The sequence below is a fragment of the Natrix helvetica genome (assembly GCF_964273705.1).
Source record: "Natrix helvetica genome assembly, chromosome: 7".
Classification (NCBI taxonomy): domain Eukaryota; kingdom Metazoa; phylum Chordata; class Lepidosauria; order Squamata; family Natricidae; genus Natrix; species Natrix helvetica.
Window position 1 is genome coordinate 578,136 of NC_138558.1, and position 20,672 is coordinate 598,807.

Genomic DNA, 20,672 nt, shown 5'->3' on the forward strand with positions numbered 1-20,672 from the left:
TGTTGGGGGGGCCTTCCCTGAAGGGACAGAGGTCACCTGGTTGTTGGGGGTGGAGACTGCACCACGCTAGTCCCAACCCACGGATCCCAGCAGGAGGACAGCTCTTGCCTAAAGGATTTTTGCTGACCCAAACTTTGGGATCTGATGGGCTGGCCAGGAACTGGAGAACAAGGCAGTTGCCAGTGGTTTGGCTTCTCCATTCCACTACCACCACACGGCCCCCAGCATGCAGAGCCTGGAGGTGGGGGGCTTCTGGGCACAGAAGAGGCAGGAGCCACTGCCACAACTGGAGCACCTCCCTCTGAATCAGGAAGGGAATGCGCCGGCGTGGCCCAGAAGGAGACCCTCATCCCTATCGGAATCCAGCAGCTTTCCTGGCCCTCCGTGTCTAAAGGTTGGGGCTGCTGTCTGGAACGGAGCCAAGTGCTGGGGAGACGACCAGGTCCAGCCAAGGGCTCCTTCTGCAGGTGAGGCGGCTACAACCAAGCCTTGCACTTCCAACCCAGGTTATTTTTATTCACGGCACAGCAACACACACTACAGCTGCTCGCTAGCTATGACATCAGGGTATGTACACAAAATAATAAATTAAAATAAAAATGCATTCTTTTTTGTTGATTAAAAAATTATCCCACCCAAGTGCAACAAAGACGAGAGGATGGAGTACGGCGGAGGGCTCGGTGGATGGATGGATCTGTTCACGTGGCTGGCGAAGGGCTTCCCTTCGTCCCTGCTCTCCACACTGGCTGGGCTGGGCATGTCCCACCATTCCCCAATCTGCCCCGTGGCAGCTAGGCAGTGGGCAAGATCCCAGTAGAGAAGGGATTTCCTAGATCATCCTTAGGTTCCCCCCAGATTCCCCATGAAGGGGGGCACCCCTGGTGGAGAGGAGAGCAGCTGGCTCTCCATGGGGTCCTTGCTTTCCCACACAGTCCTTTTTGGCCCTGCTTGCCAGCGGCCGCCGCCTCTCACTAGTCGTTGGATGTGACATCAATGTCCTCCGTGTTGGACTGTTTGGTGGCAATCCTCCATCGGTTGATGTGGTGGGATCCCTTTTTCTTTTGATCTGATTCGGGACCTTCTTCTTCCAGTTTCTGCCTTTTGTATTTGGTCCTTCTGTTTTGGAACCAAACCTTCACCTGGACGAGAGAGAGAGAGAGTAGGAAAGGAAAGGTAGAAAGTTAAGGTCCTCTTGGAAACCAGACTGGAGCGGCTGCAAACCTGGGAAAACATTTTCTGATGTCCTGATTTACACAAACGCTCGTGTGCTCATGGACTCTGAACTGAAGTGCCGAGATCTGGCACTTATTCATTGATGGAAGCATATTCATCCTTCACCTCCCTCTCCAAGGGGATCAAAGTTTTACCTTGGAAAGAGGCACCAAAACCAACAAAAGGACCAGAGCAAAAGCACAGCCAGCCCCTCTGCTTTCGCCATAAGGGAGCCCTTTCCTCTCCTGGGGGCGTGAGTGCCACCAGGGTCATGGAGGAAGAGGGCTGGAGCACAGTTCAGGGCTACCAGAAGCCTTCAGTTCAGAGGGAGAAAAGCCTTAAACAAGGGGCTGCCTGCCTAATGCACAGGGACAAGAGCCACAACCTCCAAAAAGTCACACCTCTCGATAAAGATAATTTCTGTTGCCATTTATGTGTAGAATGTATGCACAAGTGTGTTTGTCCCCCCCCCTGCGTGCACACACACACACACACGTACATACATAACAAATTTTGTTGCTCTGCTCATTTCACAGCCTCCGACGTCAAGATGGATTCATCCAAGTTTGAGACCCAGCAGGGAAGGGAAAGAAAAAAGATCCAATCAGAACTTCATGGGCTGTGAATCAAAGTACAAATTCACATGGTCCCCCCCCCCCACATCATTTATGTAGCAAAGAGGAAGTTGTGGAGACTGGCAAAGTTCACCAGAGACCAAGAATAGATTCCCGGAGGATGGAAATGCCTCTTGAAGCAGCAACACGGGACTCAGCACACCATCCACTCTCTGGGCATGGAAATTAAGTCGCCTTGGCATCAAAAGAAAAAGTATCGTGAATAACGGAGACATTTCAATAGGAAAACATACTTGTACATCACACAAAGGAAGACCCAGGGAATTTTATCTAACTGTTGTCCAGAATTGGGTACAATTTTGGTCAGTTTGAGAACCTGCCCACCAGGAAAGGCATGAAGGATTCCCGAGAAACTAGGTGACCTGTTAGAACAGGGCTGGTTTTGAAAAGGTTTGGATCTGGGACAAAGGTAACACCTCTGGCATAGATCAGACCACCCCCACCCCAATTATACTGGTGTGCCTCAGCAGCTGCATCAGAAGACCCCCAAGGAGACTCTTCAAGAACATGGCAAAAGGACACAAAATCTGAAAATCTAAATGGAAACAGGCATCAAGCAAAAAAGGAACTGTGGAAACTTTTGTAGGGCTTGGTTGTCATCCATGGCAAGTCTGCATCCCCCTATTCTTCTTACTCGACTGGTCTCTCTCAGGCATCCCGCCTGGAATGGCTGGGAACACCCTCAAGGTCTCCTCTCCAGCCACACGGTTTCCTGGCTGCCATTCTGAAATCCCTCTGGGGAGTCTTGCATGAATCTGCCCCAAAGAGCCATTTTGCTCCCCAACTTACGAAGTTCTTGCACGTTTGTTGGTCATGGAGAAGTAACCAAGAGCCCCACACAGACCCTCCTGGTGGCGCCAATGGTTCTAGGAAGCTCTGTTGGTGCATGCGCGCGCACACACACACACACCAAATTCTCTTTTCTGCCCAACTCTAAAGGTAGGAGAGCTGCTGCAGGAGGACTTATGGCAACCTCAACTCTTGCTCAGGAACACACCTGGATTTTGTGGCAGCTGCATGGTTCCTCCTACAGATGTGCTCCAAAGCATGCAAAGGGTGGGGAGGAGTCCCCACCACTCCAATCTGACTCTCTCTGTGTGGAAAATCTTGCCCTGCTGGCGTGGCCTCTCACAGGCATCATCCTTTTCGCAGGCCTGTGCCAGTCACATGTGGAAGTGTCTTTGGTGCCCTCAGGTGGCCAAACCCACCAAAGAACCGGAGACGCCTCTTGCCTGCATGCCTGGCTTCAGTTTCAACATTGGCAGAGCCAGAAGGGCCGGCCGGGGCCTCCCCTCGCCTGCAGGCAGGTTGTGAGGGGCATGGAAGCGCCTGAGGCCTTTAATGCAGAGGAGGTGTGGAAGAAAGACAGGTGTCTCCCCAGCAAAACGCCAGAATGGGGTTGTAGCTGAATGAAATGTCATCAGAGTCAAACTGAAAGTTTCCTTCTTACAGCGGACTCTTCCTTTGGGGACTCTGGGGGCCCCTCTTGCAAATGCTTCAGGAGAGATGAATTCTCAGGGGGGCTGCAGTCAGAGACAGCCGCAAGAGCTGGCCCAAGAAAACACTGATATACACTATTAAGCATCTCACTGTTTTTAAAAAACAAGGGGATTTGCAGGAGAGGAATTCTGCTTCAAATTCAATTTCAAATCCCTCAGAGGGATCCAGAGGCAGAATTTCGGCCACACAATTGCAGCATATCTGGGTGTTTTGACACACACTCCCTTGGGTGATCTTGCTCCTAGCCCAGATTACTCATCCCAGCTGGAGCCCCTGATCAGTCTCCCTCCAGCAGGCATTTCTTGCCAGAGTTCCGGGGCCTATTCTGGAATTCAAATAACACTATCATAGCACAAATAATATGGGACACCCTTTCAACAGTAATGAACCTACTGAGTCGAATGCCAATTAAAGCTTTCCCCATAAAATTTCTACTCCGATTATTTTCGTTCTGATAGATAATTTAAATGTTGGTACAATAAAAGTATGCACTGTGGTGTTTTATTTAAAGACCTCGGAATTCTCACTGGAGGCCCAAATGACCGGCTCCCATGGCCCTCCTTCTGGATACAGCTGGCCAAGGCCTGGCACTCTCTGCCGAAGGATGGGATGCTGGGGAAGGAGGAAGGAAAGGGGGGGAGAGGATGACCGGCAGCAAAGGGGGAGGACTCGGTTCCAGTGATGACCGGAGAGGGGCCAACCTTGGGAGGCTCAGAGTTAGCCTTGGGCAGGTCATCCTGGAGGAGGTGGGTGCTAAGAGTCGGTTCTGAGAGTGGCACATAGTACAGGGAGAAAAAGTAAAAATGAAGAAGGGTTTTCTTTTGAGGGCTTCTTGGTGCTCTCTGAGCATTTTCTTTTTCTTACTTTCTCTTGCAGGCGTTCCATGACCCTCACTGGGGAAGATCACCGTAGTGAACCCTCTGCAAGAAAACCAGCAAGCTCTGAGAGCACCAGGGGCCCTTCGTGGCAACCCTGAGCTACAAATATTCTCCGGTATGGATTTCCTTCTCCTGGCCTTGGTCAAAAGGTGGCTTCCTATTGGTTTTCACCATAAATGACCTCTGTTCTTAAACGGTTATGCTCTGTTCTTAAGTACCCACTAAATTACCTTTAAAAAAACCCCACGGAATTGCCAGTTTCTGTTTCATATTTTACTTTCCTTAATGATCACCAGCAAAGCGGTGCTCGGTGTTCGGGGCTGCTGCGCAGCTCTCCCTCCGTCAGGGAGGACCGAAGGGAAGCCTGCCTGCGGGTCAAAGACGGCTCGACTCAGTGGCTTTCCTTTTTCCTTCAGTAACAAGTGAACGTTACTCCCAGAGGGAGGCAGGGAAGGGGGAGATAGGAGGACTTTCTGGTGCAAAGTTTCAATTAAAATGTCTCAGTCTGATCACACCACCACCCCATTCTGATTAATAGAAAGCACACGACTCTCAACCCCCAATTAAAAAGGGTCCTGAGCTAGCTGCTGTACCTCACCGCATTCCTTGCTCCATTCAAGGACGCCACCCTGCCTGCATGGAGGCAACACCTCTCTCCCCATCCCCCACTCCTTTCTCTCTCGGACAGTGAGGTTTCCTGGATTGGGTCCTTCGTTCCTGGGCTCCGTTTGTCTTCAACATGCAAATTCATTGTTATCGCAGTAATCGTAATTCTTCTTGCAAATTTCTTTGATTAAAAAAATCATATACATTTTGTGCATAAAGCAATAAAAGAAACAAGAAGTCGGACAAAAATCTATTCTTATAAAAAACAAAGATTGCCTTTGTTCCGTTCCAGAATGCTTTGGGACTGTCTGCACATGAAACAGACAGACACACAGACAAAAAATAAAAATAAAAGGATAAAAAATAAGCAACCCAGAAGCTGAGGATCGCATCGACCTCCAAAACCTCTTTTGGGTGACCCCAAAGGCTGCTCCTCCACCCAACCGTGTGACTGAGATGGGAAGGAAAATCTGTGATCCAGTTGCCAACCAATTTCTGAGAGGGCGCAAATAAGAAGTAAAATTGAGCCTTGTGGAACTAAACTGGCGGGAGGGAATGGTAAAAGCCGAGCCTCAGAAAGCTTGATTGCTTCCCCCCCCCCCCCCAGTGCGTTGTGTATGTGCAACATGCAACGCTCTGCAGCCCTTGGATCTGAGAAGTCCCGTTGCAGTCTAAACCCCCCCCCCCATAATCAACATCTGCCAACCTTTGCCTCGCCGGAAAATAAATGCTCAGCTATGAATCAGGATTATAATTGAGGAATATCCTGCGTTTCTTTTAAAGCGAGCGCGAAATGCGGAAACGAACAGAGAGTGTTGCATCCTTTGATTTCCTGGGGATCTTTCCCCGGTGTTGCCCCCCCCCCCGCGCGACCAAGAGGATCTTTTCCACCCCGGCCTCAGAAGGGGTCGCCTCCCCCCAGAGGAAAAGCTCCTAGACCTTTCAATGGGCGCCGTTTGCTTTGAAACCCAACTCTTATTACTTTTACACCATTTGCAAAAACACACCTGCTTACTCCAGCCGCGCTTACCGCCAGGGGGACGCGGATCAACTTACACCCCACCCCACTGGTGGAGCCACCGCAGGACTCTCAACCAGGCGCACCTTTGGGGGGAATTTCTGCCCTTCTCGGCCACTCTCCGGCCAGCTTTTTACACCGCGAGGCAGTTGATGCGGCTCCGGACAAAGGAGGCTCTTCCTCCTGACGCTGCCTCAAGCGAAACCCCTCAGCGGGACCACACAAATGTCCGTTCAACCTGGACCCCCCTGACGGGCTGCTTACCCCCCCTCCCCCAAATCTTCTGAGCCCAAGGCCGCTTTCTTTGGCAGGGGGCAGAGGGAGGGTCTCCCTGAATCTGGGCAAACTCAGAGTTGGGTGGAGGCGCCGCGTGGAGCCCCCGCCCGTCTCCTGAAGACGAAGGGGCAGGAAGAGCAGGGATGCGAGGTGGGTCTTCTTTTCCCAAAGCAGGTGGGGAAGGGGGCACGTAAGTAAAGGCCAGTTAGGCTCCTCTGCACGGGACAGTTTATGATGACGTTGCTTATATGCTGCCTATCTTGTCTCCAACGACCCATTGTGCGACAAAGGGCCCCCAAGGGCCACTCCTCCTTCAGCCCTTAGGCCTCCACATGATCTCACAAGACACCACAAACACCTTTTTCTAAACCACTGTAGGCCACTTGACAAACAGCAATGGCACCCAGAAACCCCGCCGCCCTCCCAATAGTGCCAGCATTAATTTTACTCCGCAAAAGTAAGGGCACCGTCACAGAAGCGTTGTCATCCCCCCCCCCCCGTGCCACATACATACATGGATATCGAGGAAACTAATCCTACAACCCTTTTTCTCATGTAGGCATGCACGCTGCCCTATGTATGTATCCAAGGACCCACCGTGCTGCTCCATTTCAGGAAAAGCAATATGGCGTGTTAAGTGCAGAAAGCGAGCAGGGAAAAGTGAGACCCAGAAAGTTTATGCCAAAGAAGAAAAGCAAATACAGCTAAATCTAGATTAATGCGAAGTCCTCAAATACCCCTCGGTGGTTTCCTTTCCTGGCAAAACCTCCTCCTTCCAGGGCTCCGATGCCCCGCTTGGATCCTCCGTTTTGGTCCTCCGCCCCGCCTCCCCCAAATCTCTCGCCTGTCTTCTCTGGAGCAGCGCCGCCCCCTCCCAATCTTTCCCCTCGCCCCTCGCCTGCCTCTGCCTTTCCTACCTGCGTTTTCCGAGTGGCCAGGAACCCTCAGGAAACCTCTTTGGCCCAGACCGCTCGCTTTGCAGTCCAAATAGTATTCAATTACTCGGTCCAATCCCTTTTATCCCCCATATCCAAGTTTCCAATATTGGTTCTGTTTCTGCTTAGCCCTCCCTTCAGGTTTTATTTATTTATCATATTGAACAAAAACGGCCTTCTGACCCACCCCCGTTTTCACATCCTGTCCCTCCTCTCGCGAACACCTGCGTGGGTTCCACCAGCACGGAAGATCGTCCCAGACGTTATCCGGCTATTTCTCCCCTTTTGGCGAACATCCCGGCAAGGCGCCCACAATCCTCTCCTGCCTCCGGCTGCTGCTTTCGTGTAACCCGCCTTTGCTCGCCATTTTCCTTGCTCAAAAGCCCCAGCAGCCTTGGGCTTCCAGGTAGCGAGTGCACTCACTGCAAGTCCTTCAACAAGTTCACCTCATCTGCGTGCAGAACTACGTGTACACTTTATTCGTGTCTCCAACCAGGAGCTTCTTAATTCCACCACAAGAGTTTCGTCTGCATTGATCTGTAATTACATTAAACAATGAAGGGGACACCAAACACCTCCGCCCTTCGCCAGCTTCTCCTTTAGCCGCGCACGTGCCCGCTTCCCTCCCACCGTATCTCACTCAGCAGCAACCCTCAGCTCCGTAGTGGTGCAAAAGAGTTCGCGACGGACGGAAGCCTGTTCCATTCAGCGTCGGGGTTTTGTCTCAACCCACACACTTCGCACAAATTGTGTTTCTCCCATTCCCGCATTTCCCAGCGACCCGCTGAACAGCAACTTCGGCTCTGCCGCGTGTTTCCCCCGCTTTCCTCCCTCCTGCGTCTTGGGTAGAATTCTTCCAAACACCCCCCCGGGACCCATTGACACCCCCACCCCCACCCGCTCCTTGGCTTTCGCCTTCCGTCCTGCTCCCTTTCCCAGTGCGCAGGGGACCGATAATAGCATTTCCCCCCAATTGTCAGCTATGGTTGCAGGCGGCCCATTTTCCAGTCACACCATCTAAACCTGCAGCGTTACCGTTTTTCAAAGTTCTCACCATATTCATATCTTGCTGTTCTGGGTTTTCTCCCCCCACCCCATAGTAGCCATACCGAAGATTTTTCCGTTTTTGCCATTTTCTGGCATCTCAGCAACAGTCACGTCCACGTTTCTAGTTATTCCTTTCAACGCTCCCTCGCTTCAGTTTCATCCCGAACCATTTCATAGCTTTCATTTTGTTTCTGAAGTCTCCCTGCGTAGCCTCTTCACCCAAGCCAATATTTACATCTGCACACACATGAACGCATACACACGCGTTGACACACAGCTGTTTTCCACCTCTGTGGGAAACATAACTGGGAGTCTATGGGCTCCAACTGGAAATGCTTTTCCCTCCAAACGGGGCGCTCCTCCTGCCGTGACTCCACCACGGGCTTGGAAAGACCCCCGAGTGGGGGCTGATCGGTACATCTGCAAGGACGGCATCAACTTAAAATACCCAAGAGGATGTTTCTAGTCCACACCCTGGTTTTCAGAGAAATGTGCTCAGATCTACAGAGTTTTTGCACACTGCTGGTGAGTCTGGCAGGAGCCAGAAACAGTTTGAAGAGGCAGGGTCCGTTCTGAGGCCAGAACAGCTAAATCAACCACCCTGCTCCCCACCTGCTCTCCCCTATGAATTCACTAGCGAAATGGACCTTAACGAGTTGGGTTATTTCAAAACTGTACAGGAAAGCGAGGCTGTAGAATGACTGATAAATGGTTTAGTCACTCTGGTTCACTGGAGGTTGCGAAGATCCAAATGTTTAGAGGGAAACTTTATCAGGACCCAGGAAGCAAGCGGTGAAGGCTGAATGCCACAGGAAAAGGAAAGGAAGAGGGCTCCGTGGGATGGGGGGACCGAGGAGGCCACTTCCACGCGGGGACAACCAGCGGCCGTCTCCCTCGCAGTTTCAGTCTTTGGAGAAAACGGACCTTCCCGGGCCCCCATTTCTCTCCCCACCTTGGCCCTCGCCGGTGCCGACCCGCGCCCCCCGACCCGCGCCACGGCCCACCTGGGTCTCGGAGAGGCTGAGGCTGCCGGCCAGCTGCTTGCGCTCGGCGCCCACCACGTAGTGATTCTTCTCGAAGGCGCGCTCCAGCCGCAGCAGTTGCGAGGGCGAAAAGGCGGTGCGGATGCGCTTGGGCTTCCGGGCGAAGGGCCCGTGCAAGAGCAGGTTCTCCTGGGACACTTCGCCGCCTGTGGAGGGAAAGCAGTCGGTCAGCGCCCGCCGCTCAGGATCAACCCCGTCAGACCCCTCGGTGACCCCGGACGAAGGTGCAACAAGGGTGCCCGCGGGCCTCTGTACTCTCTCCGGCTCTCAGGACCCCGGCGACGCCATTCAAATCCCCCTCCAGCCGCCACCCCTTGCTGGGGCAGGCAAACGCGGGAATCAGGCGGGACGGTTGACCCTAGGCGGTTGCTGCCCCCTTCCGAAGGGCCGAAAGAGGGGCAGAAGGCGAGGCTGCACCCAGGTGTGAGAGTTCGGCGTTTCAGCCCACCCTCCGCCCCTTACTTCCTGTTCGGCGAAGGGGGCAGGCGGAGGGGCAGGAAATGGAAATCCTGGGGCGTCCAAAAGTTAGATCGGAAACCAGGCGCCCTCCCCATTTGCTGCAATTTTCCAGGACCTCGGGCGGGCACAAAAGCGAGGTGCGCGGCAGACCCTGCCCCGTTTTTCCTCCGAGCTTTCGGCTGGTCTTCCCCAAAGCAATTCGACAACCGTGTGGAGTGACTGGGAAGTCTACCTTGTCAGGATATTGTGAAGGAAGTGGCAGTCAGGAAGGAGTCAACATTTACACGCGGAAAGGGCTCTGAGAAGGGAACGTCGGAGCCCACATTCTGGGGATGTGTGAGTGAAAGGGAGGGTCGATACCAACCCTCCGGGGTCCTGGACGAGGCTGAGCTGGGGCTGCCTTTGGCGGCCAGGACAAGCCCTTTCCCCTCTTGAGGGCGCGGAAGGAGCCGGGGAACAAACGGAGGGTCTACCGCTTAAAGGGTTCTCTTTAAGGAAGGCAAGCAAGGGGCCACTAGGCGAGAATTGTCCTGGCAAGTGGCTCGGTCTTGCGTGAGGCAAACCCCTCCCCCCAAAGTAAGGGAGTGACTGACTTTATGCCTCCCCCCAGGCGGTGCCCGTGCAAGGGGTGGAGGGGAGCCGGTTCCACAACCTCGGCCTCCGGTTTGGGTTTGCGCCTTCCGCTTAAAGACCCTGCGACGCTTGGAAATGGTCGGTTCAGCGCTGCGAGGCGGTGCCCTTCGGCCCAGGCGCCCTTTCCTGCTTTAAGAGCCCGATTGGGAAAGAAGCGTCTCAAGCTCTCGGCTCCCCACCGTTTGAAGGCTGGCTCCGGCCTTGCTCCCAACGCGCTTCCTTCCCCGAGCACGAGTCCGAAGAAACGCCCGGGCGGAGCTGGCGATTCTGGGCCAGCGGCGCTCTCTCCGCCTGCCTAACGCGGCCCCGCGTTCTCCCTTTCGCCGAGAAAGGCCGGCGTTCCGCCAAAACGCCTCCCGCCCTGCCCGGGACTTGCAGGAGGCTCGCCTCCGGCCCCTTCTGGCAGTGGGACAGTTGGACTCCCCCGGGACAGGCTCCTGGCTGGGGAGGATTCGGCAGGGCGGGCTGAGGTCCGCTTCCTTCACCGAGGACCCGCCAGGCAGGCCAAGCGGGAATCGCTTTTTCGGTCCGAAAGCGGTGCGCGCAGCGGAAGCTGCCTCCAAGTCTGTTCCGAGCGCCTGGCTTGCTGGAGGGGAGGCGAACCCGCAGGAGGGTCTCCGGGAAGCCGAGTGAAGGAGCTTCCTCCAGGAGGGCACTTGGGGAGGGTCGCGCACACCGGGAAAGGGGGCCGGGCGGGCACCAGGACAACGGAAAGGGAAGGCAGAGCCACCCTTCGTCCACGCCCGACACCCCCTCCCCTCTGACTGGCTGTTGGGGCTCCGGGCATTTTGGGAGCATCCTTCGCGCCGCCTTTGCCCCTTGCCCGGAAGGCGGCGGGGAGAGCTCGCCCGCTCTGCCTTCTTGGCCGACGAAGAGAGGCCTTGAAGGGGCGCTTCTTCCAGGCCGCGGCCGAGCAGCGTCCCGGAAAAACCCGAGGCGACCCTGGCTCCAGCGACCGGGCGTCTCTGTGTGTGTTTTGAGTGAAGCGAACCGTGCAGTAGAGGTCGGGCCCGAAGGCGGCCCAGTGCCGGGCTCTGCCGGCAGGAGAGTTTTCTGCTGGCCGCCGCCGGTTCCCCTGCTAGGCCACGAAGAGGGAGGCGGAGGCGTCCGGAGAGCCTTCCCGGCTCTGAGAGCCCCGAACTGGTGTCCAAGCTCCTCCTTTACCCACAGGAGCGTCCCGCGGGCTTTGGGGTCGCCGTGCTGCGCTTCCCTGCAAACATTTTACCTTCTTCAGAAACAGCGCAGCTGCGGCTGGAATGAAGGCCACGCACGGCCTGTTGTTCGTAGATGCCAACAAAGCTTTTCGGGCGGGAAGTCCGGTGTGCCTGGGCCGGCCTTCCTCTGCGGGGCCGGGAGAGCCGCTCTTCTTCTGGGTTGTGCCTGCGGAGCCTCTCAAGCAACCAAGAGAGTCTCCTCTCCGAAAGAAGGGAGGGAGGGAGGGAGGAAGGAAGGGGAAAGGGAAAGAAGGAAGGAAGGAAGGAAGGAAGGAAGGAAGGAAGGAAGGAAGGAAGGAAAGGAAATGAAAGGGAAGGAAGGGAAGGAAAGGGAAAGAAGGAAGGAAGGAAGAAATGAAGGAAGGAAAGGAAATGAAAGGGAAGGAAGGGAAGGGAAGGGAAAGGGAAAGAAGGCAGGAAGGAAGGAAAGAGGAGATTCTTTGGGCAGATTTCCTGGCGGAGTTGAGGTCGCCGTTCTTTGAAACACGGACGGACGGATCGGCGTCGGCGTTCGCTAGGATGCCGGATCTCTCCTTCCAACCACTGGAAAAATCATACGAGGCTCTCTTCGGGAAAAGGGCCTCCTGGAATCTCAAACCTTCCTGGAAGCGGCCTTTCTCCGCGAGCATCAAGGACCCGTCTACCCTCGACGGGGGTCCTTTTCCCCGCCCTCGCTGGCGTCGGAATCCGGCGGATCGAAAGAATCGGCTGTGATTCCTCAGCGCCCGTTTGAAATCGTAATCTTGCCTATACTTAAAATGTTGGCTCTACCGCCTCACCTCCCCAGGCAGCGCAGCCCCAACCGAGGCCCGGGAAGAGCCAGGCCATTCTCTGCCGCGAAGGGAATTTGAACGGATCTCCATGGACTCAGGGCTCGGGTCCCGATCGCTGCCTTGCGGGGCTCCGAAGCAGTCGGTGGCTCCCTCTCGTTACCCGGTGCTGTTCTTCCTCGCCAGAGCAGGGATTGCGGGAGGCGGCGGGGAGGGCCTTCCCTGCCGCTGAGCGGCCCCTTCGCCTCTGCCGGCCGCGGCCTCACCGAGGCCCCCTGCACCGCTCCCTCCTAAACAACCTAGACGAAGAGACGTCTGAACAGCGGGCCTTCTCGGGTCGAAGGCGGGCAAAGCGAGCCGTTCGCGGGACTACAGGACCGGCTCCAGTTGCCTCCGGAACCCGCGGCTGCTCCTGCTGCTGCAAAACTCCTGAGGTGGGGCGGATTTCGGAAGAGGGTTCAAAGGGCGCCGTCGCTGCAGGCCAGGGGCGCCTTGGCGGGGGTCTGGATCGCAACGCCCCTCCGCGGGCACCGAGGGCCGCGCCGGTCGCCACAGGCCGGTAAGGGAGAGAGGTGGCTGCGCTAAGCCATCTCAAAGGCCGCGGCTGCCTTGATGAGGTCAGAAAGAAGGCCCAGCCTCTAGCAAAGTCCCGCTCGGCGCCCTGGCCGGTGGGAAAAGGCGCTGCCTCTGGCCAGCGGGAACTTCTCCCGGCGCCTGGCCGCCCCCCCCCACCCCGCCATCGCGATTCGCTTTCCCTACAGGATGGGCGGGCTCGGCTGCCACCTGGCAGAGTTTTGACCCACCGCGAACTCCAGGCCGGGCTCCGGCCGGGCAATTACGGCCACGATGGGCCCCGACCGCCTGCCCTCTGCTCCCCGAGGAGGAGAAGCCGCGTTGCTTACCTTGGAAGCGGTGCCCGAAGAAACGGTTCCGCAGCACCCAGGGGTAGAAGTTGAGCGGGTCGCGGGGCTGCGGGCCGAAGAAGGGGTGCGGCGAGGGGGGCAGGTGCGAGGAGCCCAGCTGAGGCGGGTGGACGGCCAGGGCAGGGGGGTCGCTCACGGTCTCCGGGAAGAGCAGCTCCGGGCCGCCGTAAAGCAAACGCCCGGCGGCGGCCGAGCCCTGGAAGCCGTGGGTGAAGGCCTCGACGGCGGCACTGGCCGGGTATCCGAGGGCGGCGGCGGCAGCGGCTGCGGCCGGACGGAGAGAATCCTCTGCCAGCGGGTGGCTATTGTCCTTGCCCACCAGGGACTCGATTGTGAAGCAGCGCTTGGCCGCCGCTGCGGGCTGGAACATGGCTCAGGGCCGGCCGAGGGCGGCGCTCAGGCAGACCCGGGCGCGGGAACTCCAGGGAGCCACGTCGGGTTCTGCGCGCAACCCGCCCGAACCAGCAACAGATCCGGGCGCGCTGGACCGGGCAGGGCGCGGCGGCGGCGCCAGGCGGCTCTGGGGAGGTGGCAGCCGCACTCCCACCCGTGGTTCACCCGCGCGCCCGCCTCCCACCCCATCCACCGGGTGCGCAGTGGGCACGCTCCTTGGCTAGTCGTCCAGATAAGCCGAGTACCTGCGGCCCGCCCCTCTGATTGGCCAGGTTCACCTGCCCCGGGGTTGGGGAGGGCACGTGGGAAAAGCGGAGGGAGGGAGGCGAAGGGGAGGAGGCAGCGGGGTCGCCGCCAAAAGGCGGACTGGAGCGCCGGGGAGGCTGCGCTGAGCTCCGGATCCGCCTCCGCTGCCCCGCCCTCTCGCTTGCCAGAAGGAAGGCAGGCGAAGAGAGCGAGCGCGCCAGCCAGAGAGAGGGACCGGCTGCCCGGGGCTCTTCGCCCGGCGTCCCTGGGCCCAGGCTGGCAGAGGGCAGGAGAACGGCGACCCCCGAGGCCGAAAAGCCCTGGGCGGCTCCCAACGGCCTCCAGGCAAACAGGGCGGCTTCTCCAGGCCCCGACCGAGCCTCCACACACACAAAAACACACGCCGTCGGCTTTCGCGCAGCTTCTGGAAGGGTTGGAGCAGCTGTGTGGGTCGCCAGCAAAGCCGAAGCCAACAAAGGCGCCCTCCCAAGTTTCGCAGAGGCGCTGCGGGACTCCCACCGCCGGCTTCTTTCCACACCGCTATCTGGAGACGGTCGAGGGCGCCTCTCGGCCAGGCCGCCTGAGGACCGGCTGGGCTCCCGGGATTCCCGCCCCCACTTTGTTGCTGCTGCCGGTCAGGCTGAGAAGGGCGGCTGGAGCTCTCTTGCTGGTTCCGGAGGGAAGGAGCCACCGGGCGCCACCGTCCCTGTGATCGGAGCGCTGGGAGGCGTTTGGGGCGCAGGATAGCTGGCTGGTAAGTCGGTCCGGCCATGGCTCCCCGGGCGGCTCCCGTCGTGGCCTTTGTCAGTTCCTTCCCACTCCCGGTGGAGCCTGGAAGGGCCCCGATCCTTCTCTGCCAGAGGCCCGGTCGTGCACCGCTCCCCCCCCAGGGTGGTGGGAGGAAACGGCGCGTTGGGACCGCCGCGAAGCCCCCCCTCCCCCGTTCTGCAAAACATGGAGTCACCGAGTGGCCCGGAGAGCGCAGTTCCTACGAGCTGTCCCCGCCGCCAGGCTCTGCATGCACCGGTTACGTGGAGGGACCGAAGGGGCATTTTGCTCCGCAGTCGCAACGGCTGGCCCGGGTAGTGGAGGAGGAGACCAACCGGAACGTCCGATCCGGAATTCGTTTCTTCTGCCGGAGGCCGCCCTGGCTGTCTTCTAAGGGCGCCAGGGAGAGACGCAGAGGCGGCCGGCTCCGGTTTTCCGCTCGGGGTCTCAAGGGGCAGAAGGATTTGGGGAGACCAAGGGGTCCGAAAGGAAGCGGCTTCCGGCGTTCCCGGCTAACAGCGGTTTGCAACCCCTCTTGCCGCCCAGACGCTCCTGCCTTCTCTCAGAGGCCGAGGAGCGGCGGGTTTGGAGTGGCCGGCTTAGCGGGAAAGGGGCTGCCGGCTGCTCCGAGGCGTCACGGTGAAACCGGCTGACCCGAATGGAGGATTTCATGCCGAGCCGCCGCCCGAGAGGTCCTGAAGAAAAATAATGCAGACAGCCGGGTACGCCGTGCCGCCCCAACCCTAGAGGTTTTCAGCGGTGGCTGGGCTGCCCTTTGCCCGGAAGGATCTGAGGGTCCTGCGCTGGGTGGGTGGCGGCTGGACCAGAAGAGCTCCGAGGTCTCCTCCCGTCCAACGAATCTAAGGTTCTGTAATAGAAACGCGGCGCAGGCCCACAGAGAGGAGATGCGGCGTGAGATGGTCTTTTCAAGATGTCGATATTTTTCACAGGAACCGTTTCCGCGCTCTCTTCCCGCGCACCGAGGCCGGAATCGATGCCATCAGCCCCGCGTTCCCCTCGCTGCTCCCCTGGCCGCAGACGCGCCGCTTTCTTTTCGAAACCAGCTCCATTTCCCTTCGCATCCCGCGGTTCCAGCCCTTCGTTGCGCCGAAGTGGGCTCTGGAGCCTGGACAGTTAAGGCGCCCACCGAGAGGCCGCTCCAGAGATGTCTCGGGCGATCGAGCTGCCCTTCGGCCTTCAGCATCTTCCGAAGAGCTCCGGTCGAGGCGGGCGGTGAGGTCCCTTCGGCCTCCAAGGGGACCCCCGCCATTGCCGGCAGGGGAGCAGAAGGAGGCGCCTCCGCGCTCGGGAGCGGCTCTCTTCCTTCCACCGCTCCGAGCAAAGGAAAGCCGGAGCGGCACCGTGAAGAGGCCCAGCGAGATTAAGGTCCGCGATCGCCGGGACGGAACAAGAACCAGGCGGGCCCGGCGGCCGCTCCCCTCGCGGCGGTCTTCCCCGCAACCTTCCTGCTCCGTTCGGCGCCTGGGAAGAGGCCTGTGCCGGGAGATGGAGCTGAGGGGGCTTTGGCGACGGAGACTGCTCGGGCGAGTTTTCCTATCCTTCGCTCTCCGCCTTCGGGTTCCTCCGGCGCTTCAGCTGCCCTCCACTCCGGGTCGAGGCGAGCGCAGCCGGGCGACCGGCCGAAGCAAGGCGGGAGGAAGAGAGCGCCGTGGGCGCGGCTGGACGCTGATGGGCCTCAGACTTCGGCGAGGCTCGTGTGGCCGGGCGGGCGCTGCTCTCCTTCGCCCGTGCGAAGATGGAGGGCGCTGAGCAGGCAGGGCGCTCCTGTCCCCGGGGGCCCAAAGCGTTGGGAAATCGAATGGGAAGGCGGGGACCGGCCTAACCCTTGTCGACGGGGGGGGGGCGCTTCTCACTACCCCCTCAGGGAGAAAGAGGCCGCGGCCCTCACGCCCTTGAACCACCGGGGTGGGTGGGGGTGGGGCGGAGGGGGGTGGGGGTGTCGATGGTGACCTTTGCTCCGGGGCTTCCCCTGGTTCACCCGAAGAGGCTTCGTAGCAGCTGGCAGGATCGGTAGAAGGATCTGCCCAGCCAATGGAATCTCCCGGACCTTTAAGACCCCCAACTCCACCTGACGAGGAGCCAAGCGCCGTCCGGGTCTGCCGGTGTAGCGGTAGTCGCCCTGACGGAGGCCGAAGGCTGAAATCTCACCGGTGAATCCAATCCCGCCCCCAGGACGCCCTTCTGGCTGAGAAGGGAAGCGGCGGGCAAGGGGCCGGGAGCCCCACTAAGCCCCCCCCCCCTGATTCGACCAGGCAGAAGTGAACGCCCTCCCCGTGGTTGCTGCCATGGAGGCCAAGGGCTGAGCCCACCAGGGAAAGCGGCGGCGGCAGTTTGGAGCATCCGCCTCGCCCCTTCCTCAACCGGAGGCCTCAAAGCTGCCCAGGCTCTGGCGTTCCTCTGGCATAACTGGAGGGAGGCCCAATTTACAGGGGCTGGGGTGGGGGTGGGGGACAACAAACAGGTGAATTTCCCCAGGCTAGATAGGCAGGTTAGGTCTCACTTTTCCTAAGGAAAATGTGTCCCTATGATCCAAGGATTTGGTTATTTGGGCCAGGAAAGTCTTTGGATTGGGGGCTTCCCTCTTTCTCCCTCTCTCGCAGGAAGTGAACGAGTTTACACTGCCTTCGTTTACTACAGGGCCCTCTTCTCTCCCCTCCCCTCCCTTTCTCCCCTTCCTCTCTTCCCCTCCCCTCCCTCTCGCTTCTTCCTCTCTTCTTTTCTCTCCCCACCTCTCATATACACCGAGGTGACCAAGGCAAAGAATTCGCAAACCAGACCTCCTCTCCCCCACCACACGAGAGAGATTCCTGGGGGCCACAAGAGAGATTCCTGGGGGCCACAAGATTCAGGTTCTGCCCCACTTGCCAATTCCTGAAGATAACTAACAAAAGCTTTGAAATTTGGCAGCCATTCAAGGAGCTGAAGCAAGAAAGAGGCTCGCCCTGGCCTGAGCTGTGGGAGGCTCCCCAGGAGCCCTTCGGCTGCTTTGGGGATGGCACCAAACAAGAACATGGACAGATCAGGCCATGAATCCACCTGATTTAAAATTCAAGGTACCTTTCAATATTACTTAAAGTGTCCTGTCACTTTTGAAAGCTTCTTTTTTTAAAAAAACGCTGGAGATTTTAACTCTGGGAATCAGCCTGGAATTCCTGAAGGTATAAAATTCCCTTTGAATGCATGCTAAGAAGTCATTAAAAAAACTATATAAATATAATTTACAGATGATGCCAAGCCTCTTAAATGCCTTCTATGAATCAAATTAATTTTTGTTGATGGTTGACAGATTTGTTCTACCAAAACACTGGAAAAATATATAGTCCAAAGTCTTTATTTGAATCGATGGCATTTGAAAGTGTGGTAACAGCACTGGATGAATAATATAACAGCAAAGAGGGTTAATTAAAACTGCTTTATTTATATTTGGCTTCCATTTTTAGTAATATCAATGAAGTAATTTCTGATAATCATATATTTTTAATGGAAATAATTTAATGTACATGTTTAAAATTCTTGATTTCACTTGTAAGTTTTGAAATGTACTAAACACGTATACTGGTGAAACGTATGTTTTAAAAAACTTTGTATAGTTTCTTTTTAATTTTTGTGCTTTATAGACTTTTTCCTTGATTAAACATTATTTTATCACTGTATCCTCAATCCATCCATCCATCCAATTTATTTTCTGGATTCACAAAAAATGGTAAATCCTAAACCAGATTAACGAAACAGAACCTAGATTTTTTTTCTCCAACCCACATTGGTGTTCCAGGTGTCCATGGAACCCATCCTGGCCTCATCCAGACTGTGGGGGGGAGTGTTGTCCTCAGCTGCTCCCAAAGGTCCGAGAGTCCATCTGAATGAGGCATTCCTTGGCTTAGGGAGGGCGCAGCTCAAAGAGAATCAAGGGATCCGTCCATCATCCATCAAATGAGTGCTGCTCAGGGAAATGAAAAACAACCCCCCACCCCGCAAGTAATTAAACATGAAGAATGTTTAAAGAGCGAACAACTCAGGGGCTAGCAAAGGACATGTACCTTCTTGGCACAATGTCCAACATCCTTAGAAGAGCCCCAGGAATAATAACTACACAGTACGATGGACTTGCAGGGCCGGCGCAACGTGTAACATGTTCACACTGGTGCAATAGGACTGGGTGTTTGCTAATAGGATTTATTGGGTTAGGGACTTTTTGTCTTCACTGTGAGCTGTATTGTGTTGGGAGGGAGGGGTGCACTGAGGGAGCTCAACCAATCTCATTGTACATATGTTGTGCACTGACAAATAAATAATAATTATTATTAGAAATCCCAGCCAGTCCATGCAGCTGGAGCCCCGAGTGACCAATCAGTCTCCCGTTCGGAGCCCCCTCCCCCGTCTGTTGAGAGAGTTTCTGAAGGGCCACATGGATGCGATGGCCACCCAACTTCTGGGTTTGGGGAAAAATGGGAGGGCCAGAAAAGCCCAAACAAAGCTAGGCAGATGCAGAGTGCAAATGAGGGAGGGGGGGGGAAAAACTAAAGCAGTGTCATGGATGGGAGACCACGAGGAAATCCACAGGAAGTAGAGTGCTGGCAGAGTATAGTCACAAAAACCAAAATGGTGGCCTCAGAGGTGGCATCCAAGCCCATTTTGTGCCTGAAGGGGGTGGGGCTGAGCTATGGTTGCACCCTTACAGCCCCCACCTTGACTTTTTGACCCCCCCCTCTGCAGACTCCCCTGGAGGAGAGGAAAGAAGGAAACCAGAAGGGCTTCTTCACTTCAATCCCTGTGCTGCTGACGTCATCAAGAGGTCAGCTGTGCTCAAGGAGAATGGACTGTTGGGGGGGGGAGGCCCTGAGGATGATAAAGCCCCAGCACCTTTCAGTCTCTGAGTGACAAGGACAGACAGAGACACAAACACAGGCACACACACACACACACACACACACACACACAGACAAGCATAGAAGTCTCCTATGTGTGCAACATGGGATCGGTGGTGGATTTCCGCTGAGCTCCCCCACCTTCTGAGAGAGGAAGGGCCCATCAATCAAGGCCATATGCTGCCGCCTAATTTCCTCTCTTGCAATTTGTGCGGGGTTCGGCGCAGCCGTGGCGGAGATGGCAGCCTCCCAGCCCTGATTAGGCTCAACAGATTTCTGCTCCTTATATTTAGACTCTCCATATTGCTTCCAGGAAAGTGCGCATTTGGAAGGCAGAGACGCCCGAGGGCCATATCCTGCCACCAGGCTCCGCAGGTACGGAGCCTGCTCCCCGCCGGGAAGGCCTCGCAACCGGGGCTTCTGGTGCTGGCGGGGCCCGGCCGAGCCTGGCTCTGACCTCCACCCTCGCCCGGCGGGTAGGACGGGAAAGGGGCGCGGACCATTGCCCTCAGCAGCCCCAGGCCGCCCCGCAGGAGAGGGACCTGTTTGTCCCCCTCCCCCGTGGGCTTCCAGGCGAACCGGCCTCGGCCGCCCCCGCTGCCCATCCCTGGGCTAGTATGCCGACCCCCCCTCCTCCAGCCGCTCTCGTGGCTCCCTCCAAAGAACAGCTGGCCACGAGGCTGCCTGAGGCCGCCCAGAGGGAACCCTCCGTCCCTCTCTCGCTCCTCGCCTGGCCAGCGCTACCAGCCGAGGCCAGAAAGACCAGCCGCTAACTGCGAATCCGGTCGGTGAGAGGGAGATGGAGGCGACTGGAGTCTCGGGGTCCCCTTTGGCCCGTCCGAGTCTCGCTGCCTCCTTTGCCCATCGCCGCCTTTTATTCCCCGGCGGGCCCTTGGGAATACACGGAGCCTGCAGGAAAACCTCGGCCTCTGGTAGAACAGGGGCTCCCGGGAGGCTTGGGAGGGGAGCCCGGGGAGGGAACGGGCAGGAGGAAGGATGGGCGGCCCTCCTTCACTTCGCCTGGGAGAGCAGGGGATTTAGTCATTCCTCTGCCTTTGGCTGGGGGGGGGGGGAGGAGAACTGGGTAGCAGGGGACGAGTGGGGTGTGCGCGGGGAGCTCTTCCTTGGGGTCAGGGGGTCTCGAGGGCGGCAGGTGGCGCGGATACTGTGGCAAGACCAGCTGGGGGCTTGTGTCGGACCTGGGGAGGAACCGGGCTGGGGACGGGGGCT

The 20,672-nt window shown here is 57.3% G+C and overlaps 3 protein-coding genes across 3 annotated transcripts in view; 2 read left to right on the plus strand and 1 right to left on the minus strand.

Moving 5' to 3' along the window:
• SFXN5 (sideroflexin 5) overlaps nt 1-4,433 on the plus strand; it is a 55,740-nt gene extending 51,307 nt beyond the window's left edge. Inside the window, exon 14 of the mRNA XM_081959489.1 lies at nt 4,224-4,433. Coding sequence (XP_081815615.1) covers nt 4,224-4,259 — 36 coding nt within the window. The 3' untranslated portion in view covers nt 4,260-4,433. The remainder of the gene's footprint in view (nt 1-4,223) is intronic.
• EMX1 (empty spiracles homeobox 1) lies at nt 518-13,613 on the minus strand. Its single transcript, XM_081959492.1, has 3 exons — nt 13,129-13,613; nt 9,112-9,296; nt 518-1,139 (listed from the first exon to the last, which is right to left on the minus strand). The coding sequence occupies exons 1-3, from the start codon at nt 13,517-13,519 to the stop codon at nt 972-974; spliced, it is 744 nt and encodes a 247-aa protein (XP_081815618.1). The 5' UTR covers nt 13,520-13,613; the 3' UTR covers nt 518-971.
• Nucleotides 13,518-16,394, plus strand: LOC309395770 (uncharacterized protein; the record flags this gene model as incomplete). The annotated part of the gene is made up of 4 exons (XM_081960303.1): nt 13,518-13,738; nt 13,815-14,341; nt 14,437-14,542; nt 15,507-16,394. 4 exons carry the CDS (start codon nt 13,518-13,520, stop codon nt 16,324-16,326), a joined length of 1,674 nt encoding a protein of 557 aa, XP_081816429.1. The 3' UTR covers nt 16,327-16,394.
• Nucleotides 16,395-20,672: the final 4,278 nt, after the last annotated feature.

Excerpts from the sequence above, each read along its gene's own strand:
- EMX1 (XM_081959492.1), bottom strand. The coding sequence starts at position 13,519 with ATGTTCCAGCCCGCAGCGGCGGCCAAGCGCTGCTTCACAATCGAGTCC. Across the intron at positions 9,297-13,128 it reads CTTCGGGCACCGCTTCCAAG|GCGGCGAAGTGTCCCAGGAG; the intron begins GTAAGCAACGCG and ends TTCCCTCCACAG. Across the intron at positions 1,140-9,111 it reads TCAGCCTCTCCGAGACCCAG|GTGAAGGTTTGGTTCCAAAA; the intron begins GTGGGCCGTGGC and ends TCTCTCGTCCAG.